Here is a 17,392-nt window from a genome sequence, read left to right as displayed (position 1 = left end):
ATTTGCCAAGCTCCACTATCTATTTGTGTTCATAAATAATTGATGGTGGCAGCTTTGACCATTAATTCCAGCACCAGCCTAAACAAAAAGGTTTCTAAGTGCAAGGGCAAGCTGGGGGAGCTCAGCAGCCCGTGTTTGGGCTGCAGGGAGGATGGGCACCATCCCCAGGGTGAGCCCAGCAGGTGCCCAGCCCCATCCCAGCCCCCTCTGAGCACACGAAGCCCAAAGGTCTGGAGGAGATGGGGATGGTTGGACACATGGGACTGCTGCCTGCCCCCTCCCTTCTCCTAGAGCAAGGGGGGCATCTCCAAATTCTGGTGTCTGTGCTTATGGCAAGCCCCATACAGGGGGTCTGGGTCATCCTTTCCTTGCTTGGGGTGTTTTCTGACTTGCTGCAGGGTCCTGCTGCTTGCCAGGCTGTGGGACCTTCTTGTGTCCCTGGTGGCACAGAGGCGATGTCCCAGCCACATCCCAACAGAGGCTGTTACACCCTGATGGACAAAAATCAGAGAATTATAGAATGGGAAGGGGTGTGCAGGACCTTAAAGCTCCCCCAGTGCCACCCCTGCCATGGGCAGGGACCCCTCCCAAAGCCCAGGGTGCTCCAAGCCCCATCCAACCTGAACACCTCCAGGGATGGGGCAGCCACAGCTTCTGCGGGCAACCCAGGGGGGCTCAGCACCCTCACCCCAAAGGATTTCATCCTAAGATCTCCTCTTGCCTTGGCCAGGGGCAGAGCAGCACTCGGGGGGCTCTGCACACCAACCCCAGGCATGAAGAGCCACAATAAGGACTCAGCTGCAGAAGGAATGCTTCAGCCCACTTCTCTGCCTACAGAAACACCCAAGTGGGATGCAGAGACCTTCACACCTCCAAACCTCCCTGTCCCTGGGCAGGGCAGTGATGCCCCAAGGAGGGCTCAGTGCTGCCCGGATCCTGGGGAGCATCCTGAGACATTCCCATTCCCTGCTGGGCTGCTGCAGAGGGGGAGGAACCCCAAAACCCTCTGAGCCCCCCGAGCCCTCTCTGAGCCCAGCACTGCCCCCAGGAAAATGGCTTTGGCCTCCCTGCCCCCCGGCTGCTTCTTCCACTCCTTTGAACTCCCAGCACCAGCCATGGTATTTTTAGGAGTCTGGGGTTTATTGAAGTCCTGCTGCAATTATCAGTCCCCTTCAGTGCTCCTCTGCAAACAGCACAGAGCTTTTGCTATCAAATGCCACAGTCCTCCTGCAGCTCTCCCCATCAGGATGGGGTTTTAGGGGTTCATCACCCCACCTGCATTGCTGAGGCCAGCCCGGTGAGCAGGGCGGGTGTTCCCCCAGGAATGTGGCTCCGGAGAAGGGAGGAATAACTCCAAAGGAGGAGGAAAAGGAACCAGCTGAGCAAACAAAATCTGCGGTGCTTTGTGCTGCTCCCCAGGAGGCCGGAGCTGCTGCGGCTGGGATGGGTTTTTCTCCTCTCCTCCCAGGGATGCAAAAGCTGTGACCTTGTGGTGCTGAACCCGGCACTCTCCTGGGAAAACGGGGGCTGGGCAGAGCTGGGCTCGGTCCTGGCTTCCATCCTTCTGCCCCTGGCTGCACACAGGGATTGCTCCTCCTCAGGGTTTCTCCTCCTCAGGATTTCTTCCTCCCCCCTCTCTTCCTGCAGACCAAGCCAGTCCAAGAAGCTCCTACAGCCAGTGGTTAACTGGAAAATGGATTTTTACTGTTATTTCCAAGTCTCCTAATAGCCTTCCTGTAAATGTTTCCAACTTTAGCAGGTATTTGGAAAGCATCTGCCCAGCAGTTTAATTGTCACTCCCTAGGGGAGGGCTGGCTCGGGGAGAATCCCGTTCTGGAGGGTGCTGGGGGGAGCTGAGGAGGAAACCAGGGCATTAAAAGTGTGTTCTGGTAGCCCAGCTGCTTTCCCAAAATCCAAACAGGACTTCTGAGCAGGTTTTCTTTTCCTTTTGGGCTGGGATCAGGAACAGGTTTGCTGGGGAGTGAACCCCCGGGGAGGTCCCATCCCTGCTGGTGTTCCAGGGCTGGATGGGGCTTGGAGCACCCTGGGCTGGTTGGAGGTGTCCCTGCCACCCAAAATGTGCCAAGGGTGTAAATGGAAATATTTTGGGAGTGAAGTTACAGAACTTTTGCAGCATGCCCATGGGTTCCTGGTGGTGTCACCTCTGCCAGATGACAGCCCCATCCCCAGTGCCTGGTGTCCCCTCCTCCTTCTCCCTGTTTGGCCTTTTGGGATCCCTTTTGGGATCCTTTTTGGCCAGGATCAGCCTCTGGAGCAAACCCAAGTTTTCCAGTTTCATTCCTTCAGTCCCTTCAGCTCAGTGACCAAACCCTTCCCAAGGTGGGCCAGGGGATGGGGAAACCAGGGATGGGGTTTTCAGGTTTTCATTTCTGTCTCTCCCAGCCCAAAATAACGACAGAACGACAGAAAATGGCACCAGTTCTTCATGGGCCTGGGGGGGGGGGGGACGACGGACAGTCAGCACCCAGCACTGGGACTGGTTTCCTTCCTGGGAATGGTTTACTTCCTGGGAATGGTTTCCTTCCTGATTTCCTGCCTGACCAAAGTGGGGTTGATGTGCTCAGGGGTTGAGCAGGAGGTTCAGGTTCCCCAGGACTTTGCTGGGCCAGATCCTTCCAGACGGTGCTGGGATGGAGACCTCCCTGCTCCTTATTTCTGGATGTCACCTGATTCATTCCAGTCCCTCAGGATTTACATATATGTATATTATTTTTCACAAGGACAGCTCAGCCATTTGAAGCCCTGCACTTCAAAGGAATGCTGAGCACCAACACGGATTTTTCCTATTTTTTTTTCCCTTTTCCTCTCCCTCCTCTCGGGTTCCCGGGATGAAGCTGGGGGGCAGGAGCTGTGGGCTGCCCATCCTCCCAGGCTGAGGATGCTGGAATTGATCCCTTGGGAATGCAGCGGGGCCCCGGGGCAGCTCTGGGGACACCAAGGTCTCTGTCACCTTTCCTGGTGGGGTTGGGGGGCCGGGCAGAGCCTGGCTCCAGGCAGGGATCCCGGCTGAGCAGCCACATCTGCCACAGCTCCTGTGCTTGGCTTCCAGCCCCAGCTCTTTTGCCTTATTTACATTTTAATGCGGCAGCTGCAACTTTGCTCGGGAGGCAGCCAAAGGGGAAAAAAAAGAAAAGACAAGAAAAAAAGAAAAGGAAAAAAATAAATTCAAAGGTTTCAGCTGAAGCCACCACCCACACACCCCGGGAGTACGGGAGATGAGGAGCTGGGGAGCCTGGAGGGAGCCAAGGGACAGGGAGCAGGTGACACTTAGGCACCTGCCTGTCCCCTGGGGCTGGCTCCATCTCCCACCTCCCAGGACCCCCCCCCCCTGCCTTTCCTGCTGTTGGATTGCAGCCCCGCAGCCATTCCAGGAGTGGCAGGGTTGGGGTTTGTTGCCCCTCTTTTATCTCCTGTCCCCACTGCTTCCCAGCAGGGTGCAGGGAGGGAGAGGCACCCAGACCCCCCTGGGCTGTGCTGGGCCCATGGGTGGGCTCCCAGCTCCTGCCAAGCTGGGGAGAAAAGGTTGGTGGTGGGAGAGGAAGGGGAAAAAACTCGGTAGGATTTGGGTGGAACATCCCCCTTCTCACTTCCCAAGGGTTGGGGCTCCAGATGCTGACTGGGAAGCATCCCAGTTATTGCAGGACACCTCCAAGTTGCCTCATCCTCAGCTCCTCACCATCCTGAGGTCCTGATGGATGGAGACAAAGGGCAGTGACCCAGCTTGGAGCTGAGCACCTGAGGCTCACACCATCCTGCAGCTCTGCTGCTTGGAAAGAACCTTTCAGATCCTGGAGTCCCAGCCTGAAACCAGCAGTGCCAAGGCCACCCCATGTCCCTCATCACCACATCCCCAGGGCTCTGAAACCCCTCCAGGGATGATGGGGACTCCAGCCCTGCCCTGGGCAGCCTGGGCCAGGCCCTCACAACCTTTTCCAGGGAGAAATTGTTCCCAGCTCCAACCTGAACTTCCCTTGGCACAACTTGAGGCTGTTCCCTCTTGTTCCACCAGGAGTTCCTTGGGGCAGGAGGAGGGATCCTGAAGCAGCTGAACCCTGAGGGTTTGGTGTGGTTGGGGACCAGCAAGGAGTGGAGGCCCAGGCTGGGACTGGAGCTGCAGGGTGAGCTCTGGGGCCATGCTGCCCTGGGACAGGGTCTCTCCTTCCACTGGCTTTGTTGGTAGCTGGAAACAGCCTTCTTCTCTTTATGGTTTTTTTAATATTTTTTTTCGGGGAGCAAATTATATATTTTATTCATTTTCTGTGCAAAAGGAACAGTTCTGTAGCACTAATGGGAATGTTTCTAAGCAACGTTGTTTTCCCACCACCACCAGCTTGAGGAACAGCCACTTTTTTTTTCCTTTTCTTTTTTTCTTTTTCTTTTTTTTTTCACATTTTTTTGTAGCAAGAAGCCCAACTCTCTGCAGTCCACAGCCAGGCTCCCTGTGCCAGTCATACTGACCAGGATGGGCTCTCCCCACCCCCCAGGGTGCTGCAGGCTGGAGGATGCCCATGAGGAGCCCCCTGCCCATGCTGCTGCCTCTGCCCTGCCTGACTCCTCCTGCTCCTTCCCACCTCCTTCCCCCCAGCTTTTTCAGAACTCCTGGGGAGTTCTGGGTTTCTCTCCCCCACATCTCCCTCATCCCCAGGCTGTGGGACCCCCCCAGCTGGTGGTGGGAGCCCCATCCCTGCAGGATCCCCCCCCCATCCCTCCCAAGGGTTGTGAAGCAGGGTCCTGGGGGTCCCTCAGCACCAGGGGGGCTTCTGCAGGACAGCCCCACAGCCCCTGGGGTTCTGCTGGGGGGTGGCTGCTGTGGGCACCCCCACAACACAGAGCAATGAAAGCAGGGAAAAACCAACATTATCTGAGTTGTGGGGAGCTCTGCTCTGCATGAGGGTTCTGCTGGGGGTGTGGAGTCAAAAGTGGTTTAGTCATTGTGTGTGTTAGTGCAGAGCTTTTATGTAAAACTTCTGTTTCTCTGGAGAAAAACTTCTCACTCCCAGGCTGGATGGATGGGAGGATGGGTAAATGGATGGATAGATAGGTAGCTGGGTGGGTGGGTGGATGGATGGGTGGATGGATGGGAGGATGGATGGAGGATGGGAGGATGGATGGGTGGATGGATGGGATAGTTGGGTGGATTGATGGATGGATGGATGGGAGGATGGATGGATGGGAGGATGGATGGATGGGATAGTTGGGTGGCTGGCTGGCTAGATGGATGGATGGAAGGATGGATGAATGGATGGATGGGATGGTTGGGTGGATGGATGGGTGGATAAGTGGCTGGCTGGCTGGCTGGGTGGATGGATGGGTGGGTGGATTAGATGTATGGATGGCTGGGTGGATGGATGGATGGATGGGTGGATGGGAGGATGGATGAGATGGTTGGGTGGATGGATGGGTGGATAAGTGGCTGGCTGGCTGGCTGGCTGGCTGGCTGGATGGGTGGATGGATGGGTGGATGGATGGGATGGTTATCCTAACCCTGTTGTGCAGATGGAAATGCTGACAGCAGACATGCTTAGGGCAGGGTGTGCTCAGCACACCGCAGTGAAGCAGAGCAGCTCCACTCTGAGCAGCCCAGCCAAGATGTATTTGTTAATAATTGCTTCCCCCCAGGGTCTGAGGAGCCACCTGTGGTTCCTGAGCTGACTAAGCAGCACAGGGGCTCAGCCTATAAATCCCAGCTGCAGGGGTGGGTGCTGGCTCAGCTATGGAACCTGGGGGGGGTGTCTCTGGGTGCTCCCCTGGGCTATGTGCAGGGGGAAGCAGAAGGTGAAGGGGGTCTGGCAGAAGGTGGAGGATGTCTGGCAGAAGGTAATTGCTTTTTTTCTGCTGCTTTTTGATGTGGTCCTGGAGGGGTGGGGAAGGCACCTGGGGGTGCTCAGTGCTGGCTGGGCACAGGACCTGAGTTTCTGTGGTCCCCACAGCCTGGTGTTCCAGCTGCCTCCAGCCTCTGCTGCCTCTGGGGGATCTCTCACTGGTTCCCTGGCACCAGAATTAATTAAAAGTGAATAATTGCAATTGCTTTTTGCCCTGTACCACAGGAGACAGGCACTGTCCTGCCATATGGCTGCTTTAGAAGGCTTTTTCTTCCCTTGACTCCTCCTCCTCCCCTTTCCTTTTAATTAAGAGAATCCTCAGAGCCTCAGCCTGGAGGGGTTCCCATGGGTGAGACCCCAGGGGTGTTTCTGGACAGGGAGCTGGTGGTCCTTGAGACTAAAAATTGCCATAAAGCCCCTAAGGAATCCCTGGTCACTTGGAGACTTTCTGGAGGAGCAGAGGTACTGGGAGGAGGGGCCTGGTGGGGTCCCAGCTCCAAGTGGGGCATGGAGACTTCTCCAGGTCTGTGGCACCCCAGGGGCAGGGGCTGGGGATGCTCTGAGGATGCTGGGGCTGTCACTGAGCCCTCCTGGGGTGCTTGGGGGCAGGGGGATTTTTCTGCAAGAAAGTGGGTAGCTCAGAGCTGGCTGGGGAAGAGGCTGACTTCAGCTCCTCCAGAGAGAAGAAGCCTTTCCTAGAGGTGTTGGGGAAATCAAAAGTTTGGTTAAACCCCAGGAGGCTGTTGGGTGCCCAAAGTGGGCTTTTAAAAGTTTAAGACTGGCAACCGAGGGGAAAAACTTCCCACCTGACTTGTAGGGCATCTGTCTTGATGGGTACAGGAAGGGTTTCAGACTGTGGGCAGGGCTGGAGGATGCAATTCCCATCCAAAACCCTGCCTGGGGAAGAGTTAAATGGGTCTGGAATTGCTCAGCCATTCCAGTGTTAATCTCAGCTTTACACCTCCAGTTCTTGTGAACCAAAAATTATCACTTTCAGTACCACCCTCACCCCCCCTTGGGTGGCATCCAAGCAGGGACAGAACTAGAGCGCTCCTTTCTGAGGACAGTTTCCTTGTGGAGCTCAGATTCCCAGGTGCTCAGGGAAATGGAGAGGGTTTTTAGTGCCTGGTTACTTGGAAACCAACCCACTGCTTCCTTGGCAACCTTGCCCTGTGTGCTGTACCTACACATCCACCTGGGGCCTGCAGCCACCAGGGAATGCACACTGACTTCTGCTGGGGATTGAACTTTTTTATATATATTTTTTTTTATAGTGGGGTGATGAACAACCAGGTCTCAAGATCCAACTTGGGCTCTTTCAGCCCAGGACCAGTGAGCTCTCCTGGGCTGGAGGGTTTGAGCAGCTTTAGGGTTTTCCCATTAATCTCAGTGAGCTGGGACCAGGGGGGACCTGGGGACCCCACGATGCTCCTGGGCTCTGGCACCCTCCTCTTCCTGGGCTGGTTTTTGCAGGAGGGCTCCTGCTCTGCAGACATCTGGCATCCCCAGGGGTGGCTCTTGCCCCCCAGACAGATAATTAATGTCCCAGGCAGATAATTAATTAATGTCCCAGGCACATTCCTGCTCAGCAAGTGGCAGAGAGACACCTTGGGAAATGCCCAGGGGAGGTTTCTCTCCAGTTCTGGTGGTGCACAGAGCTGGTGTGTCTCTCTGGAGCATCACTGGTCCCACGGGTGTTTGCTGCCCTCCCCATGGGCACTTTGTGCTTTGGTGGAGAGCAGGGAGCTGGGAAAAGGACCCAACCCAAACCCCACTGCACGCCTGGGGCTCCACTCACCCTGGGTGGCAGGTTCAGATCTAGGAGGGGATCTATCGGGTGTGATATATGTGTTAAAAAGGGGAGGTCTGAAGGGTATTATATGGCCAGCTATAGGAAAGGGTATGTATAAAGGGTGTGTGTATTCCATATGTATTGAAAAAGGAATGGCTGAAGGGATTTATCTGCATTTATATACAAAAGGTAGGTATGAAGGTATTTATGTGCATAGATGTATACAAAAAAGGTATGGATAAAGGGATTTATCTGCATTTGTACAAAAAGGTATGGATAAAGGTGTTTATCTGCACATCTGGACAAAAAGGTATGGCTAAAGGGGATTTATATCTATATAGGTATAAAAGGGTGTGTATAACCTGTATCTGAGTATCTCTGTTAAATGGGGTGTATGTAAAGCACACGTATGTGCATCTCTATGCACAGGGGGAGGCTGGTTATGTTTACACATAGAAATCTGTACAGACATGGACATATTTATCCATCTGTAGCTCCTGGCCCAGCCGTGCCCCTGCAGCCAGAGCCAACCTCAGCCCACAACACACAGCTCAGGGACTTAAAAAAAAAACCCTAAAAATGAACCCCAGCCTGCTGGGCTGCACCCATCCCCAAAGCCTGGGACCTGGGCTCCTCTCTGCTGCCAGGCACCTTCCAGGGATTGGGGTTTTTGCTTCCAGGGATTGGGGTTTTTGCTTCCAGGGATTGGGTTTTTTTGCTTCCAGGGATTGGGGTTTCTTTGCTTCCAGGGATTGGGGATTTTTGCTTCCAGGGATTGGGGTTTCTTTGCTTCCAGGGATTGGGGTTTTTTGCTTCCAGGGATTGGGGTTTTTTTTCTTCCAGGGATTGGGGTTTTTTTGCTTCCAGGGATTGGGGTTTCTTTGCTTCCAGGGATTGGGGTTTCTTTGCTTCCAGGGATTGGGGTTTCTGCTTCCAGGGATTGGGGTTTTCTGCTTCCAGGGATTGGGATTTTTTCTTCCAGGGATTGGGGTTTTTTTGCTTCCAGGGATTGGGGTTTTTCACTTTCAGGGATTGGGTTTTTTTACTTCCAGGGATTGGGTTTTTTTACTTCCAGGGATTGGGGTTTTTCACTTCCAGGGATTGGGGTTTTTGCTTCCAGGGATTGGGGTTTCTTTGCTTCCAGGGATTGGGGTTTTTGCTTCCAGGGATTGGGGTTTTTTTGCTTCCAGGGATTGGGTTTCTTTGCTTCCAGGGATTGGGGTTTTTTGCTTCCAGGGATTGGGGTTTCTTTGCTTCCAGGGATTGGGGTTTCTTTGCTTCCAGGGATTGGGTTTTCTGCTTCCAGGGATTGGGGTTTTCTGCTTCCAGGGATTGGGATTTTTTGCTTCCAGGGATTGGGGTTTTTACTTCCAGGGATTGGGGTTTTTACTTCCAGGGATTGGGTTTTTTTGCTTCCAGGGATTGGGTTTCTTTGCTTCCAGGGATTGGGTTTCTTTGCTTCCAGGGATTGGGGTTTCTTTGCTTCCAGGGATTGGGGTTTTTTGCTTCCAGGGATTGGGTTTTTTTGCTTCCAGGGATTGGGGTTTTTACTTCCAGGGATTGGGGTTTTTACTTCCAGGAATTGGGTTTTTTTGCTTCCAGGGATTGGGTTTTTTTGCTTCCAGGGATTGGGGTTCTTTGCTTCCAGGGATTGGGTTTTTTTACTTCCAGGGATTGGGGTTTTTCACTTCCAGGGATTGGGGGTTTTTGCTTCCAGGGATTGGGGTTTCTTTGCTTCCAGGGATTGGGGTTTCTGCTTCCAGGGATTGGGGTTTTCTGCTTCCAGGGATTGGGATTTTTTGCTTCCAGGGATTGGGGTTTTTACTTCCAGGGATTGGGGTTTTTACTTCCAGGAATTGGGTTTTTTTTGCTTCCAGGGATTGGGTTTTTTTGCTTCCAGGGATTGGGTTTCTTTGCTTCCAGGGATTGGGTTTCTTTGCTTCCAGGGATTGGGGTTTCTTTGCTTCCAGGGATTGGGGTTTTTTTGCTTCCAGGGATTGGGTTTTTTTGCTTCCAGGGATTGGGGTTTTTTTGCTTCCAGGGATTGGGGTTTCTTTGCTTCCAGGGATTGGGTTTTTTTACTTCCAGGGATTGGGGTTTTTCACTTCCAGGGATTGGGGTTTTTTGCTTCCAGGAATTGGGATTTTTTTTGCTTCCAGGGATTGGGGTTTCTTTGCTTCCAGGGATTGGGGTTTCTGCTTCCAGGGATTGGGGTTTTCTGCTTCCAGGGATTGGGATTTTTTGCTTCCAGGGATTGGGGTTTTTACTTCCAGGGATTGGGGTTTTTACTTCCAGGAATTGGGTTTTTTTGCTTCCAGGGATTGGGTTTTTTTGCTTCCAGGGATTGGGGTTTCTTTGCTTCCAGGGATTGGGGTTTCTTTGCTTCCAGGGATTGGGGTTTCTTTGCTTCCAGGGATTGGGGTTTCTTTGCTTCCAGGGATTGGGTTTCTTTGCTTCCAGGGATTGGGGTTTCTTTGCTTCCAGGGATTGGGGTTTTTTTGCTTCCAGGGATTGGGGTTTCTTTGCTTCCAGGGATTGGGGTTTTTTTGCTTCCAGGGATTGGGTTTCTTTGCTTCCAGGGATTGGGTTTCTGCTTCCAGGGATTGGGGTTTTTTTGCTTCCAGGGATTGGGTTTCTTTGCTTCCAGGGATTGGGGTTTCTTTGCTTCCAGGGATTGGGGTTCTTTGCTTCCAGGGATTGGGTTTTTTTACTTCCAGGGATTGGGGTTTTTCACTTCCAGGGATTGGGGTTTTTTGCTTCCAGGAATTGGGATTTTTTTTGCTTCCAGGGATTGGGGTTTTTCACTTTCAGGGATTGGGGTTTTTACTTCCAGGAAAGGGGTTTTTTTGCTTCCAGGGATTGGGGTTTTTGCTTCCAGGGATTGGGGTTTTTGCTTCCAGGGATTGGGTTTTTTTACTTCCAGGGATTGGGGATTTTTGCTTCCAGGGATTGGGTTTCTTTGCTTCCAGGGATTGGGGTTTCTTTGCTTCCAGGGATTGGGGTTTTTACTTCCAGGGATTGGGTTTTTTTGCTTCCAGGGATTGGGGTTTTTGCTTCCAGGGATTGGGGTTTTTCACTTCCAGGGATTGGGGTTTTTTGCTTCCAGGGATTGGGTTTTTTTGCTTCCAGGGATTGGGGTTTCTTTGCTTCCAGGGATTGGGGTTTTTTGCTTCCAGGGATTGGGTTTTTTTGCTTCCAGGGATTGGGTTTTTTTGCTTCCAGGGATTGGGGTTTTTTTGCTTCCAGGGATTGGGGTTTTTGCTTCCAGGGATTGGGGTTTTTTGCTTTCAGGGATTGGGGTTTTTACTTCCAGGGATTGGGGTTCTTTGCTTCCAGGGATTGGGGTTTCTTTGCTTCCAGGGATTGGGGTTTCTTTGCTTCCAGGGATTGGGGTTTTTGCTTCCAGGGATTGGGGTTTTTCACTTCCAGGGATTGGGGTTTTTGCTTCCAGGGATTGGGGTTTTTACTTCCAGGGATTGGGGTTTTGCTTCCAGAGGGCTGCTCAGGCTTTGTGCTGGGGAGCAGGGGAGGATGGGGGATGGGCTGGGCCATGTGCTGCATGGCTGGGTTTTGTGAGGATGGGCTCCAGCTGGGCTTTCAGACAAGGAAAAGACTATAAAAGAAAAAAAACAAAAACCCCATACAAATGGGAAAATAAAATAAAAATAAGAATGGGGTCAGTGCCTGCCCCAGCAGTGCTGGAAGCCTGAGGGTTGTGGTGCTGGAATTGCAGGCTGCAGCATTGCCAGGAGCTTGCTCAAGGACAAATTCCTCTTTCTCCTGGGATTTTTCAGTCCCCCTTTGGCAGGCTGTGTCTGGGGTGCAGCAGTGCCTGGGGATGCCCTTGGAAATTCTCCTTCAGGGGCAAAACCAGGGTGTAAGAGCAGGGCAGGAGCTGTGAGGATGGGGAGGGTTTGTCTGACCCCTTTCCCCAGCAGTCTGCAAGGATTATTTTTATTTTTCTCTCTTTTTTTTTTTTTTTTTTTTTTTTATTGACAATATTTCTGCTTTGCCTTCCTGCTCCTCCTAATGAATTATTTACAGTGCAGGCAGTGGTTGTTGGCAGTGGAAGGCAGAGGAGCTGCTCTCCAAATTATACCTTGATCTGGCAGGGGAAAAAAAAAATAAAAAATATCAGAGATCCTGCTGTTGCCATGGAGGTTTACAGCAGGAGGGGGGAATTAAAAGGGAGTTTTGCTCTCCAGAGAGAGGATGAGGTGAGGGCAGGGCTGTGCTCACACACCCCATGGCCTCAGGGATGATTCTCTGGTCTCCAGCCTGGCTCTGGGAGGGGAAAACTTTGTCCTGTCTGGGGCAGAGGAGTTGTTGGGGTTGGGAAATCATGGATTGGGGGGAGAAATTCCATGGGTTGGGACCATTGGGGTGAGGCAGCTCCTTTAATTGAGTTTGCCATAAGGAAAGAGTGTGGGGGGGATCCTGGGGTTCATCCAGGGGACCCCAAATGCCACCAAGGTTCCACATTGCTGGCAGCCCCAGGGTGAGGCTTTGCTTTGGGCAGAAGTTGGGTCTGTTCTTCAGGCTCCCCCTGGGTTATTTGTGTGGAGGGCTCACAAATACCTCTCTTATTTCCTTATCCTTCCAGAAACCTTGGGAAATCTGGGCTGAGAGTCTCCTGCCTGGGTCTGGGTGAGTATCCTCCCTGCCCTGGGGGGTTTGGGGAACGTGGGGGCTCTGGGATGGGACCCTGCCCTGGGTTAGTGGCACCCACAGCACCCAAGCACAGCTTTAGGAGGATTTTTGCAACAAAATAAATAAAAAAAAATGTTCCCTTCCAGATAGGGGAAGGCAGGAGCTGGGCCCTGCATGCCTTGGGTGGGTGCTGTGGCCATGGACCCCCCCCAGCTGGTACCCCAGGGCTGAGCTTGGTTATTTCCAACACAACTTTGAGATTTGATTATTTAAAAAAAAAAAAAAAAGGAAATGTGAAAGTCACCCTGAGTGGGAAGTGTCAGGAATAAAGCCTGGCTGGGCAAGAAGGGCTCTTCTGGTTAAAATAGCTCCAGGCTTTGAAAGGACTTCTCTTCTTATTGGGTGTGGAGGCTTCTACTTGCCATCCCACAGCTTCCCTGAGAGCTGCTGGGTTTGGGGTGGGGAACAGCAACGGGAAGGAAGGAGCAGCAGGGGGGAAAAAGAGGAAAAGAAAAAAATCCAACACAGGAAAAGCCTGAAGGGTTTGCAAAGCTTTCCTTTAATTTCAAGCATGTGCAACTGCAGCAGCATGCTGAACACCCGGAGAGCTCGGTGAGAGCAGCTGGGCAGGGTGAGGAGGCTGCTCCAGGCATGGGGACAGCAGCCTCATGGACCTTTTTGGGGCCAGACATCCCTTTTTGGGGCAGGGCCTCCCTTTTTTGGGGCTGGGTATCCCATTTTGGGCAGAGCATCCTGTTTTTGGGGCCGGAGCATCACTTTTGGGGCCAGGCATCCTTTGGAGGCTGAGCATTCCCAGCCCTTGGGAGCAGTGCAGGACTGGGGACAGGAGCACTGGGGCCTGGGGTTTGCTGCCACCTCTCCTGAACACCCAGGTGGGGACTGGTTTGGGTCCATCCCCTGTGTGTCCCCAGCACCAGCTCAGGTGGCTTTCCTAAGGAGCTTCTCTCTTTGCCCTTCCCTATATAGGATCAAAGTGTTTCCCTGGAGCTCTCTGCAGCATGGAAATCTAATTTTTAAGGTTTAGTAAAGCTTCTTGAAGGCTCAGCACCTCCCTTGAGAGGCTCCCAAGGCCTCCGAGGGGTGGGAGCATCCTTGTAGGGTGAGAAAGTGGAGAAGGAGAGGGGTAGGAGGCAGGCAGTGGGGTGGTGATGTGATGTGATGTGTGCCCTTGGGCTGCATCCTGCTCCCCATGGAGTTCACTGCTGTGTTGGGGGGTGCTGAGCAGGGGGGGCTTGCAGGGGTTCCATGGCAAAGCAGGGGCTGAACCTCCTGCTGGGGTCAGGGACTGCTCCTCTGGGACCTCTTTCGGCCTTCAGATGAAAGAGAGGAGGTTGAGGTTGGACATTAGAAGAAATTCCTTTGGGGTGAGGGTCCTTGAGCTCCAGGGTGCCCAGGAAAGCTGTGGCTCCCCATCCCTGCAGTGTCTCAGCCCAGCTGGATGGGGCTTGGAGCACCCTGGGCTGTGGGAGGTGTCCCTGCCCATGGCAGGGGGGTGGCACTGGGGGGACTTTAAGGTCCTTTCACCCCCAAACCACTCTGGATGTTATTTTTATGATTCCAGCATCCCAGTGCTGAGCCCAGGGGGCTGGGCTCTCCCCTCCCTTTGGGTGAAATAATGCCTGGCTTGAACTGAGGGCTCTGCCCATGTTCCTGCCTGCACAGCTTGGGACAGATCAGCCTTGAGGTCCCCCCAAGCTGTTATTCCCTGGCTCTGGGACACCCTTACTCCAGATGAGGATCTTCCTGTGATGCTTCCTCTGAAATGTGATGCTGAGGTGGTGGGGAAAAGAAAAGGTCATGGTTAATTCTGCAGTTAAATCAGAGCTAATTCTGCCTCTGGAGGCTGCCTGTTGATTTGTAGAAAATATTGAGACAGCCTCCAACAAGGTGATCAGCCCCAGGGTGGGACCTGCCATCCCCACAGCCACATCTTGTACAACAGCACAGAAAAAGCCTTCCCAGATGAGCAGTCCCAGCAGCAGGACACCCCAGGACTGGGTACAAACCAGGGGTTTGCTGACATTCCAGACCTGGTGGGTGAGAGAGAAGCCATCCCCAAGTTTCCCTTGGCCCAGGGTGGTGGCCAAGGTTTGTCACAGCTCCATGTGGGCTCATCCTGGCCAGGAGCAAGCTGGGGATAAAATGATGCTGGCAGGAGGCAAAGCTTTGGCTTGCAGTCTGGAACCTTTTTTTTTTTTTTTTAAACTTTAAAAAAGAACCTGCAGAGGTGACACATCTGCTGGCAGGGACATCACTGGCCTGGTGGGTTCTGCATCAGCAGCTCACCCAGCAACCATCACACCTTGGTAGGATGGAGAGGAAAGGGAGCCAGATACAGGAATCCCCTCTGGAAGGGGAAGGGGAAAGATGCAGAGGGATTTTGTGTCCCAAGGAAGGAGCAGGGCAGGAGTGGGAGGGCAGCTTGGGGGCAAGCAGCTCTTGGGGCAGATCAAAGGCTGGAGTGGGGAAAGGGGAAAAGTTAATGGGTTTGGAAAAAAAAAAAAATATTGCTTTTTTTAGTGTGTTTTCTTCCCAAAATACTCCTCTTGGCTGAGGCTGTGAATTCATTCCTGGCTGGTGGTTTGAGATGCCAAGTGTGCCTGAGCTCTCAAAGGGTTTTCTATTCCTTGATGGGAGCTGAGCAGTGGGTGCTGTGCTTTGCCCCTTTGGTGCTGAGACCATCCTGAGAGCCCCAGGCTGGGATTCCTCTGCTCCCATCCCTCCGGGACCCTCACAGCATCTTCCTGCTGCTTTACACATCCCCTTGCCAAGCAAACCCTCCCCTCCCTGCTTCCTTTTTGCAGTTAGCAAGGGAAAAAAAAATCCCCCAAGGATTTTGGGGTGCTGGTTGATGCTTGGCCCTTCAGGGGTCCCCCCACAGAGGTCTGGGGGAGCAGGCAGGCAAACCCAGGGCAATAAAACCAGATACCTTCTATTTCTGACTTATTTTTAAAGAAAATGAAGTGGTTGTTGGGCATTTACCTGAGCTCTGGGGCTGCTCTTCCCTGTGCCCAGACACTTGAGTGCTTTGCCCTTTGCTGCTCAGGCAGGGTCTGGTGTAACCTCCTGATTGTGAACCCACCAGGGAGGGGGAATTCTTCCTTTCCTTCACCTCTGCTGGGCTCCTGTCTGCACACTGGAGAAAAAGAACCAAAAACCCCAACCCCCCATAAGCTGGGACTGGGCTAAACAGCCTGGATGATACTGGATGATACTGGATGATACTGGATGATACTTTTTGCAGTTGGAATGCATTTTAATGTATTCCTACAAAAATGTCACTCCTGAAGCTTTAATGTGGAAATTTGGCTTCGCTTGGGCTTTTTTTTTTTTTTCTTCTCATCTGCATAAAGAAGTTTCATGGCAGACTGAAACCTGTTCTCTTATCTTTATTGTGTGGGACCAAAGTGTTTTAGTCCAGTGATAAGAGAAGCCCTCCTTCCTGGAGGGCTTGGAGAGACAACCAGCAGGCTGGAAGGAGGAAAAAAAATGTCATTTTTTCCCTTAATTTTGTGGAGGGAAGGATCTAGATGCTGCAGGAAGCAGCACAGGGTGTTAGAAACACTTTGTGTGCTCTTTGCTCATCGTTTATCTTGGCAGCATTGCTGGTCAGGGCAAATTTGGTTATTGCAGAGTTTGGGGTGGTCTGCAAGAAAAGAAGAGACTGGGTTTGAATGCAGAGGGAGTGCATGCCTTTAAAAGTAACTTTATCTGAACTTGGAGAAATGTGATGTACAAAAAGAAAATCAGTTTATCAGTTTGAGCTTTATTTTTATTTTTTCTTTGGAGGGCAGAAGCAGAAGCCTCCCCTAGCCCAGCTGACTCTTCTTCTTCTGCTCCCAGGCAGGGCTGCTCAAAGCCACCCAGCTTCACCTTGTCTGCTTGCTCTGAGCCAAAGAATCCATTTCTCATGAAGATGTGGGAGCACTCGTGCCCCTTTCCCACCAGCCCTTTGGCAGGCACAGCAGGCAGGGAGCACTTTCTGATTTTATTTCCTCCTCCTGCAGCAGCCTTGGAGCCTGAGCCCTGCCTGGCACTGCTCCCTCTCCTCCCTCTTGCCCAAATCACACTGAATTTTCTGTTCTGGGGTCTCAACCCCTCTGTCCCCTTCCTGGGGGGTGATGATCCAAGGCAGAGTTTCCAGCTCTGGAGGGTTTTGTGTGAGCCCCATATGTTCAGGGAGTAAAAGGTAATGTTGGATATGGCTGGGGTGTGGGGCTTGGGGAGTGCAGGGAGAAGTCATGCTGCAAAGCTTCCTTCTTGTAGGTTAGGAAGTACATATCCCTTTTATTTATATATATAGAGAGATACATATATAAGAAATAATATCCTTAATATGTATACATAAATTCTATCTAGGGAAAATATTCCTATTTTATACTCATAATTAAGCCTAGGGAAAATGTTCCTTATATATATATATATATACATTAAAAATGTCTCCAGCAAATAATAGGACTATAGTTTGGGAATATCCAGTAAAACCCACACGTTTCCCACCACAGGATGTTCTGTTCTGTCAGGCACTGAACTCAACCCCACCCAGCAGTGATGCCCAAGTTTCCCCATTGCTCAGTCAGAGCCTCAGCCCAGCCCGGGTGCTGCTCATGGGCTGCAGGGAAAAGTTCCTGGGATGGAGTTGCCTTGGGTGGCTTAAAATACTTCATGTCAACAGAAATGCATTTCAAATTTTATCCTTTTTTTTCTTTTTTTTCTCTCCTGACCTTGCCTTGCACAGTGCTAACTGCTGAAGCACCACTTCAGGCAGAGTTTCCTCCCCCGAAGCTCTCGGTGCCACAGCATCCTCATGATTTTTTTTCTCCCAGTTGTCAAATGGCAGCTTTGGGGAAGGGATTGGGTTTTGTGAGGAACTCCAGGCTGCAGTGACTGGAGTGGGGTGATGTGCTGGTCCCAAGCCCATACCCTCACCCAGTTATTCCCTTTTCCAAACCCCTTGAACCCCGGCTTTCGGCCGAGCAGATATTTCTGGACAACCGCCCGGGGTAGTGACGGGATTGTTTCCTTCTCTTTAGGGACTTGGGTGACTTTTGGAGGCCAGATCTCTGACGAGGTAAGTAGTAACTGG

At 52.2% G+C, this 17,392-nt stretch overlaps 1 protein-coding gene across 1 annotated transcript in view; it reads left to right on the top strand.

The window, feature by feature from the left end:
- The window catches only part of KCNAB1 (potassium voltage-gated channel subfamily A member regulatory beta subunit 1), a 44,393-nt gene that overhangs the window by 13,804 nt on the left and 13,197 nt on the right, over positions 1–17,392 (top strand). The window contains exons 2-3 of the mRNA XM_008500213.2: positions 12,239–12,282; positions 17,340–17,377. Coding sequence (XP_008498435.1) covers positions 12,239–12,282; positions 17,340–17,377 — 82 coding nt within the window. The remainder of the gene's footprint in view (positions 1–12,238; positions 12,283–17,339; positions 17,378–17,392) is intronic.

This window comes from Calypte anna, chromosome 9 (genome assembly GCF_003957555.1).
Source record: "Calypte anna isolate BGI_N300 chromosome 9, bCalAnn1_v1.p, whole genome shotgun sequence".
Lineage (NCBI taxonomy): Eukaryota > Metazoa > Chordata > Aves > Apodiformes > Trochilidae > Calypte > Calypte anna.
This window is presented reverse-complemented; position numbering and strand designations above follow the sequence as displayed.